At 62.6% G+C, this 7,980-nt stretch overlaps 2 protein-coding genes across 11 annotated transcripts; both read left to right on the top strand.

The window, feature by feature from the left end:
• The first annotated feature begins 1,011 nt into the window (after positions 1-1,011).
• TMUB1 (transmembrane and ubiquitin like domain containing 1) lies at positions 1,012-3,512 on the top strand. Of its 3 annotated transcripts, none has more exons than XM_032762223.2 (3): positions 1,012-1,157; positions 2,004-2,422; positions 2,697-3,512. In XM_032762223.2, exons 2-3 carry the CDS (start codon positions 2,034-2,036, stop codon positions 3,046-3,048), a joined length of 741 nt encoding a protein of 246 aa, XP_032618114.1. In that variant the 5' UTR covers positions 1,012-1,157; positions 2,004-2,033; the 3' UTR covers positions 3,049-3,512. The 3 variants fall into 3 exon arrangements, with proteins under 3 accessions (XP_032618114.1, XP_032618117.1, XP_032618115.1); XM_032762226.2 differs by lacking the exon at positions 1,012-1,157 and adding an exon at positions 1,228-1,423; XM_032762224.2 differs by lacking the exon at positions 1,012-1,157 and having other exon boundaries at positions 1,446-2,422.
• A 233-nt stretch (positions 3,513-3,745) lies between these two features.
• Positions 3,746-7,974, top strand: FASTK (Fas activated serine/threonine kinase). 8 transcript variants are annotated; one of them, XM_032762211.2, is made up of 10 exons: positions 3,748-3,913; positions 4,671-5,093; positions 5,571-5,669; positions 5,891-6,030; positions 6,503-6,716; positions 6,819-6,978; positions 7,196-7,287; positions 7,362-7,497; positions 7,571-7,685; positions 7,766-7,974. In XM_032762211.2, exons 1-10 carry the CDS (start codon positions 3,832-3,834, stop codon positions 7,871-7,873), a joined length of 1,569 nt encoding a protein of 522 aa, XP_032618102.1. In that variant the 5' UTR covers positions 3,748-3,831; the 3' UTR covers positions 7,874-7,974. The 8 variants fall into 8 exon arrangements, with proteins under 8 accessions (XP_032618095.1, XP_032618094.1, XP_032618102.1 ...); XM_032762206.2 differs by having other exon boundaries at positions 3,749-3,913; positions 5,571-5,750; XM_032762204.2 differs by having other exon boundaries at positions 3,746-3,913; positions 6,503-6,978.
• The last annotated feature ends 6 nt before the right edge of the window (positions 7,975-7,980 follow it).

Here is a 7,980-nt window from a genome sequence, read left to right as displayed (position 1 = left end):
CAGGCGTGAGCCACTGCGCCTGGCCATAGCATATCTTTTAGAAAATATGTTAGTAGAATAAATGAATGAACAGGAGGGATGGAACTAGAGATAGGTTAGTTCTGTATGGTATCAATCTAGACTGACATTCCTAAGGCAATATTTGGGCCACTTGCTCCCACAGTAGGCAAGAACTATGGGAAGACTAGGATAGATTATTTTAAATCAAGACTGGCCTGTAAAAACCAGGATGTGAGATCCCCGTGGCTACAGGAGCCCAGAGGGAAAAATCCAGATATCCACAGGCCTGGGATTCAATGCCATCCATATAGTAACACACCAAAGACCCGATTCCTGAGACCAGGTTTGGGTGGAGGTGAGCGAATAGCTAGCTACTGTGTGACATGTACCTTAGTTTTTACACTTTTTAATAAAACATCTAATTTCTTCCTTATGATTGACTTGCGAGGTATGTTTTAGAAAGGAAGAAATTAATGTTCAGAGAGATTCAATAACCCACCCAAGGTCATATAGCTGAGAAGCACAGGATAAGGGATCAGGATTTGTGCCAGGTTCCAAGGTCTATGCTTCTTCCACAGTCTTGAAGGGGCTGTGGAGTCCCGAAGGTGGAGGAGGGGACCAAGGAAAGGGGCAGCCCTGAGGATGGGTATCCCTAGCCAGCCTGGTGGGGCAGCCCATGGATATTGGGGCTCTGGGCTGAAGAATTAATTTTGGTGGCCAAAATGCCTTCTGGCGTCCACTCTGACATAAGGGTAGGGGCCACCTGAGTTCCTCAGAGCATTCCTCACTGCATCACGAACACGGGTGCTCTGACGTGCTCCAGCTGACGTCGGTATCTGGTGTGACAGATGCCCTGGCTGTTAACAGGGGAGAGGGCGGACCCTGCTGCCGCCCAAACCTCTAGGGGGTAGCACAACCCCCCCCAAAGCCGCCCCCGCCGGCCCCTTAGCGATCTGCAGGCGCAGAGAACCGCGGGTGGAGCCCCGCACGTGGGTCCGCAGGGCGGAGGGCGGGGATAGCGTGGCGCCGGACTACAAGTTCCACAATGCCCCGGGCCGCGGCGGCGGGGAAGGAGGGGTGCTTCAGGTGCCTGCGACCTCCGCGCCTCCCGCCCGGAAGTGCCCGAGGGGCCGCGATGGAGCTGGGGGAGCCGGGCGGTGAGTCCCCGCGCCGTGACCGCGCCCACCCCGCCGCCCAGGGCCCCGGTCGGGCCCCGCCCGCCCTGCCCAGGATCGCCGTGCCCTCCTGCGGCTCCGGGGGGCGGGAAGGTGGGAGGGGTGATGAGGGGTGGGGGTGGGGAACGTGAAGTCTCGGATTCCGGGCGGGATCTGGCAGCCCCCGGGGCTTGGAGAGACTTCCAGAGGAGGCGCGGAGTTAGCCTCCGCGGAGTGTGGTTGAGGGGACCTGGAGGGGGCCGAGCTGGGTGGGTGGTGACGCTCGGTGGCTCCAGATTGCCCAGGGGCGGAGTTTGACGTCTGCTGTGGGGGAAGCCTGGGAAGCAGTCCTGTGCCGCGGGTGGGGTTTAGGTGAACCGTAACGCAGGGGGCGGGGGGTGGGGGCACAGAGGCTCTACCCCCACCTCGGAGAAACTTTAGCAACGGAGTAGATGTGCCTGGGGTGAAGTCGGTGGAGGAGTAGACACACTGGGGTGAAGTCGGCAGGCGAATAGATACACTTGGGGGTGAAGTTTGGTTGGGGTGAAGTTTAGGAGAGGCGTTGCTTAGGCCCTTACCTTGGGATAGGGTTTGGGTGAGTTGGGAGCTGGTTGAAGACCTCGAGCTCAGATGACAGAAAGTTAGGACTTGGGATTCGGCGATGGGAAGGGGCACCCGGAGGCAAGTTTGGGGCGACTGGGAGGCAGAGCAGCCGGTACCCTGGGGTGGGTGAGGACGGAGGCTGAGGACGGCGGGAGCATCGCGGTGGGGTGAGGGCAGGACCCTGTGGAGGTTCTAGGGCTCCTGGCCAGGGGGCCCGGGCCTCACGGGCTCTTTGTGCCTCTCCAGCTCGGTAGCGCGGCGGGCAAGGCAGGCGCCATGACCCTGATTGAAGGGGTGGGTGATGAGGTGACCGTCCTTTTCTCGGTGCTTGCCTGCCTTCTGGTGCTGGCCCTCGCCTGGGTCTCAACGCACACCGCTGAGGGCGGGGACCCACTGCCCCAGCCGTCAGGGACCCCAACGCCATCCCAGCCCAGCGCAGCCATGGCAGCTACCGACAGCATGAGAAGGGAGGCCCCAGGGGCAGAGACCCCCAGCCTGAGACACAGAGGTCAAGCTGCACAGCCAGAGCCCAGCACGGGGTTCACAGCAACACCGCCAGCCCCGGACTCCCCGCAGGAGCCCCTCGTGCTACGGCTGAAATTCCTCAATGACTCAGAGCAGGTGGCCAGGGCCTGGCCCCACGACACCATTGGCTCCTTGAAAAGGTAAGTAGGTCAAGAGGCAGGAGCAATGCTAAAGACAGGGGTTGGGGGAGTGGTTGCAGAACGCCCCCGGAGACACCTAAGACCCAGCCCTCCTTTATACTGGAGGCGCTGAGCGCTCCAGATCACAACCGCACTTGTTTCCCTGGCAGACGTTCCCTCCCAGGCCAGGGCCGGTGTGGTGTGGAGGGCAGGGGGAGGGTGGGAGTGCTGTTCCGGGGCCAGGGACTAGGATTGCCTGAGGCCTGCTCTCTTACCCAGGTCCCTCTCTCCTCAGGACCCAGTTTCCCGGCCGGGAACAGCAGGTGCGACTCATCTACCAAGGGCAGCTGCTAGGCGACGACACCCAGACCCTGGGCAGCCTTCACCTCCCTCCCAACTGCGTTCTCCACTGCCACGTGTCCACGAGAGTCGGTCCCCCAAATCCCCCCTGCCCGCCGGGGTCCGAGCCCGGCCCCTCCGGGCTGGAAATCGGCAGCCTGCTGCTGCCCCTGCTGCTCCTGCTGCTGCTGCTGCTCTGGTACTGCCAGATCCAGTACCGGCCCTTCTTTCCCCTGACCGCCACTCTGGGCCTGGCCGGCTTCACCCTGCTCCTCAGTCTCCTGGCCTTTGCCATGTACCGCCCGTAGTGCCTCCGCGGGCGCTTGGCAGCGTCGCCGGCCCCTCCGGACCTTGCTCCCCGCGCCGCGGCGGGAGCTGCTGCCTGCCTAGGCCCGCCTCTCCGACCTGCCTCTTCCCGCTGCCCTGGAGCCCAGCCCTGCGCCGCAGAGGACTCCAGGGGCTGGGGGAGGCCCCGCCCTGTGACCGCCGGGGCTCGGGGCCACCTCCCGGGGCTGCTGGCCCTCAGCTCGCACTGGGAGTGGGCTCCTCGGGGTCGGGCATCTGCTGTCGCTGCCTCGGCCCCGGGCAGAGCCGGGCCGCCCCTGGGGCCGGTCTTAGCGTTCTGCCGGAGGACCCAGCCGCCTCCAATTCCTGACAGCTCCTTGGGCTGAGTTGGGGACGCCAGGACGGTGGGAGGCTGGTGAAGGGGAGCGGGGAGGGGCAGAGGAGTTCCCTGGAACCTGTGCAGATTAAAGTAACTGTGAAGTTTTCACTCTTGCCGTGTGTCTGAGTGTGTGCGGGCTGGCGGGCGGGGAGCCCTCGCTCCTTGGGAGAGAAGGGCACGGACTGCGCCCTCGACTCTGGCCCACCGCCTTCCCTTCTCCCCCGCGTTCTGCTCTGGCTTTGGCGCCGGCCTCCGTGGCCCCGCCCCCGGCGCCGCGCGCGCACTTCCCGCGGGCGGGGCTCGCGGCTCCCTGGCTCGCAGTGCCTGCCGGGAGCCACGTCTCCGAGGGCCGATAGTTGCTTCGGGATTGGCGTCCGGGCGGCTATCTAGGGGCTGCTGGGAAGATGGCGGACTCGGTGGCCAGCCGATGAGGAGGCCGCGGGGGGAACCTGGCCCCCGGGCCCCGAGACCGACTGAGGGAGCGACCTGCGCAGGGCCCGGGGAGTCATGTAGGGGTGGCGCCTGCGGGGAGGGCTGCGGGAGGGCAGCGGGAGCTGGTGTTAGCGGCAGCGGCCACGGTCTCCTGGCGTCCCTGGGCCGGGGTGGGTGTGGGGGCCCCCGACTTCGCGGACTCCGCGCCATCGCAAAGCAGTGCACTCGGGCTCCACGCGCGCCCTGCGAGGTGGGCGCTGCGTTTTCATTTCACGGGTGAGGAGACTTAGAGAGACGAAGCCACTTGTCCAAGGTCACGCCGCTGGTGAGTGGGAGCGCCCAGCATGGAACCCAGCACCGTCCAGCCGCGGAACCCGCGTTCTACCCTCTGTGCCGCCGCCGCCTCCTGCGGGAGAGGGAGGTGGTCGGGAGAGTGCACGCCGGTGCCGCCTGGGCTCCAGACTGGGCGCGACCACTAACCCGGTTAATGACCTCGGGCTTAACTTAACCCCTTCGCTGCTCTGGGCCTGCGTTTCTCCACCGGTGAAATGAGGTAATGCCAGCCCTGCCTACTCTTCATGGGCGTGTAAGGAGCATCAGAGATGGTGCATGTGGAATTGCTTTGCAAGTAGCGCTGCGCTGAGCGCACTGAGGATTATGATTGCTGTTTCAAAGGAAGGAGGCAGAGGGGCGGGGTGGGGAAGAGGCCCAGAGCAGTCACAAACGCTTGCTCTGACCACAGGCCCCCTAAATGAGGAGTGAGGTAAGGAGTAGGTAGCAGGTCTTTCTCCCGTTTGGAGAAAACCTCACCCCCTTTTTTGGGCTGCCCCTCAGGGTCTCCATCACCCAACTCCATGCTTCGAGTCCTGCTCTCTGCTCAGACCTCCCCTGCTCGGCTGTCTGGTCTGCTGCTGATCCCTCCAGTACAGCCCTGCTGTTTGGGGCCCAGCAAATGGGGGGACCGGCCTCTTGGAGGAGGCCCCAGTGCAGGTCCTGTGCAAGGACTGCAGCGGCTTCTGGAACAGGCGAAGAGCCCCGGGGAGCTGCTGCGCTGGCTGGGCCAGAACCCCACCAAGGTGCGCGCCCACCACTACTCGGTGGCGCTTCGTCGTCTGGGCCAGCTCTTGGGGTCTCGGCCACGGCCCCCTCCTGTGGAGCAGGCCACACTGCAGGACTTGAGTCAGCTCATCATCCGAAACTGTCCCTCCTTTGACATTCACACCATCCACGTGTGTCTGCACCTTGCAGTCTTACTTGGTGAGGACGGGCTTGAGGTGGGCGCCTGGGGGGCTAGGTGTTAATGAAGAATAGGGAGAACAGTAGAGGACCACGGACAGAGACCCAGCCTCTCAGGCGTTTGCCCAGGAACGCTTGCTCCTGCTCCCGTCCTGTGTCTGCGGCAGACATCATGAGTCGAACGCACTCCTTCCAGCCTCGCTAGGGTGCCATCCCAGATTCCTGCTAATAGAGTGCCCTAGGAAGCCACCATAATTTGTCACAATTGGTACGAGATGAAAGCCTATTTGCCGTCTTTGTATGTACTCCCTACAGACCGTTTTGATACCTCATAGCCACATGATACTTTACATTTCTCTAGTGTTTGCACTTAAACTCTAGCACACCTTCCCGCTCAGGAAACGGAGAGGAGAAAGGTGGAGAATTCACCAAGTAACCCCATGATAAGAACAGCAGCACAGCTCTGTTACCAGGCTGCCTTTTACCTCTCCCCCTCAGGCTTTCCATCTGATGGTCGCCTGGTGTGTGCCCTGGAACAGGAGCGAAGGCTCCGCCTCCCTCCGAAGCCACCTCCCCCTTTGCAGCCCCTTCTCCGAGGTGGGCAAGGGTTGGAAGCTGCTCTAAGCTGCCCCCGTTTTCTGCGGTATCCACGGCAGCATCTGATCAGCAGCCTGGCAGGTGCTGGAGGGGGTTAAAATCAGATGGGGGTGGGGAGGGTTGACAGGAGGAGGAAGGTGGGCTCAGTTGGCTGGGTTGAGGTAGAATTGAGCCAGCTGGAGGTCCGGCCGAGGCCCAGCGTGACAGGCTGTTCTTCACAGAGGCAAGGCCAGAGGAACTGACTCCCCACGTGATGGTGCTCCTGGCCCAGCACCTGGCCCGGCACCGGTTGCGGGAGCCCCAGCTTCTGGAAGCCATTGCCCACTTCCTGGTGGTTCAGGAAACCCAGCTCAGCAGCAAGGTGGGCTTGCCACCCACCATCCAGTGCATCTCTGTCATTCTCAGGGACCTTGTCAGGCCCGGCGCCCCATGCAGCTCGGCTATCTTTTCCTGAAGCAGACGCACTCTCTCTGTCCCCTGGGACCTGCGTCTTTTCCTACACCCTTTCTGTGGCTTGCCTACCTCCTGTCACCAGCATGCATTCCTGGAACTCTGCAGTTTCCCAAAGCACTCCTAGCAGCATCCTAGCTCCACCCATCCCTCTCCTTGAAGTCTTCGGGGCCAGACCCCACAGTGATGTCCCCTCTGCCTGTCTGGTGATTAGGCATGTGCAGCTCGTGACTGCTTTGCTGTTGAACTGTGAGGCCGGAGGGACTGTCATGTCTTTACAGCAGTGTTACAAACTTGAGGGCTAAGCCTCTCTAAGGCTTAGCTTGTAAAAGATGACTGCAGAAATACTTCACACTGGGTAATGAACTGCTCTTCCTCCACAGGTGGTACAGAAGTTGGTCCTGCCCTTTGGGCGGCTGAACTACCTGCCCCTGGAACAGCAGTTTATGCCCTGCCTTGAGAGGATCCTGGCTCGGGAAGCAGGGGTGGCACCCCTGGCTACAGTCAACATCTTGATGTCACTGTGCCAACTGCGGTGCCTGCCCTTCAGAGCCCTGCACTTTGTTTTTTCCCCTGGCTTCATCAACTACATCAGTGGTACGCAGCCAGGATGGCTGGCTGGCTGGGCCCCTGAGGGCTGGAGAGGCAGGGGAGCAGGGTGGCCTGCAACCCAGAGCCCCAGTCCCTGCCTCCCCACAGGCACCCCTCATGCTCTGATTGTGCGTCGCTACCTCTCCCTGCTGGACACGGCCGTGGAGCTGGAGCTCCCAGGATACCGGGGTCCCCGCCTTCCCCGAAGGCAGCAAGTGCCCATCTTTCCCCAGCCTCTCATCACCGACCGTGCCCGCTGCAAGTACAGGTGGATGGGGCAGCCTGGGGCAAGGGGAGGGGCCAGCCTGGGACCAGCAGAGTGGAAAAGCCAGAGGGACCATGAAGCGCCAAAGCTAGGGAGCTCTTGGCCGCCATAAAACTGGGCCCTGAAGCAGCAGGGCTTTGCCCAGGGTGGTGGCACTAGACTGGGACAGACTAGGATGAGGTGCCGGGCCCTTCCTGCTACTGGTGTCCTTTCTCCTCAGTCACAAGGACATAGTAGCTGAGGGGTTGCGCCAGCTGCTGGGGGAGGAGAAATACCGCCAGGACCTGACTGTGCCTCCAGGCTACTGCACAGGTGAGCAAGGGGTAGGCGGCAGGCCCAGGGAGACGGAGCCCTGGCTAAGGCTGCTGGCCCTGCTCCCCCTCCAGACTTCCTGCTGTGCGTCAGCAGCTCTGGTGCTGTGCTTCCCGTGAGGACCCAGGACCCCTTTCTGCCATACCCACCAAGGTCCTGCCCACAGGGCCAGGCTGCCTCTAGCCCCACTACTCGAGACCCTGCCCAGAGGTAAGGGAGGCAGGGTGGGGGAGCCCTGGCCACCTTGCCCGCCATGCCCTGAGCCACGTCCCTCCCCCTGCAGGGTGGTGCTGGTGTTGCGGGAACGCTGGCATTTCTGCCGGGACGGCAGGGTGCTGCTGGGCTCGAGGGCCCTGAGGGAGCGGCACCTAGGCCTGATGGGCTACCAGCTCCTGCCGGTGAGTGGCCCTGGCCTGGCCCGTGGCGCATCCTCACTCCCCGCCTGCGGGTAACCTGCCGCCCTCTCCTGTCCCCACAGCTACCCTTCGAGGAACTGGAGTCCCAGAGAGGCCTGCCCCAGCTCAAGAGCTACCTGAGGCAGAAGCTCCAGGGCCTGGGCCTGCGCTGGGGGCCCGAAGGGGGCTGAGGGGATGATGTGGGGTTCAGGATGGCCCCCCCATGGGGGGTGGATGATTTGCACTTTGGTTCCCTATGTTTTGATTTCTCATTAAAGTTCCTTTCCTTCCCCGTTGT

This window comes from Hylobates moloch, unplaced genomic scaffold (assembly GCF_009828535.3).
Source record: "Hylobates moloch isolate HMO894 unplaced genomic scaffold, HMol_V3 SCAFFOLD_1, whole genome shotgun sequence".
In the NCBI taxonomy this organism is placed as follows: Eukaryota; Metazoa; Chordata; class Mammalia; order Primates; family Hylobatidae; genus Hylobates; species Hylobates moloch.
The sequence above is the reverse complement of the archived record's forward strand: the minus strand, read 5'-3'. Positions and strand labels throughout refer to the sequence as shown.

Bases quoted from the DNA above. Each gene is read 5' to 3' on its own strand.
- FASTK (XM_032762203.2), top strand. From the start codon at position 3,832: ATGAGGAGGCCGCGGGGGGAACCTGGCCCCCGGGCCCCGAGACCGACT. The intron at 5,751-5,890 runs GTGCTGGAGGGG...TGTTCTTCACAG, and splicing joins TCTGATCAGCAGCCTGGCAG to AGGCAAGGCCAGAGGAACTG. The intron at 6,031-6,502 runs GTGGGCTTGCCA...CTTCCTCCACAG, and splicing joins AAACCCAGCTCAGCAGCAAG to GTGGTACAGAAGTTGGTCCT.
- TMUB1 (XM_032762223.2), top strand. From the start codon at position 2,034: ATGACCCTGATTGAAGGGGTGGGTGATGAGGTGACCGTCCTTTTCTCG. The intron at 2,423-2,696 runs GTAAGTAGGTCA...CTCTCTCCTCAG, and splicing joins ACCATTGGCTCCTTGAAAAG to GACCCAGTTTCCCGGCCGGG.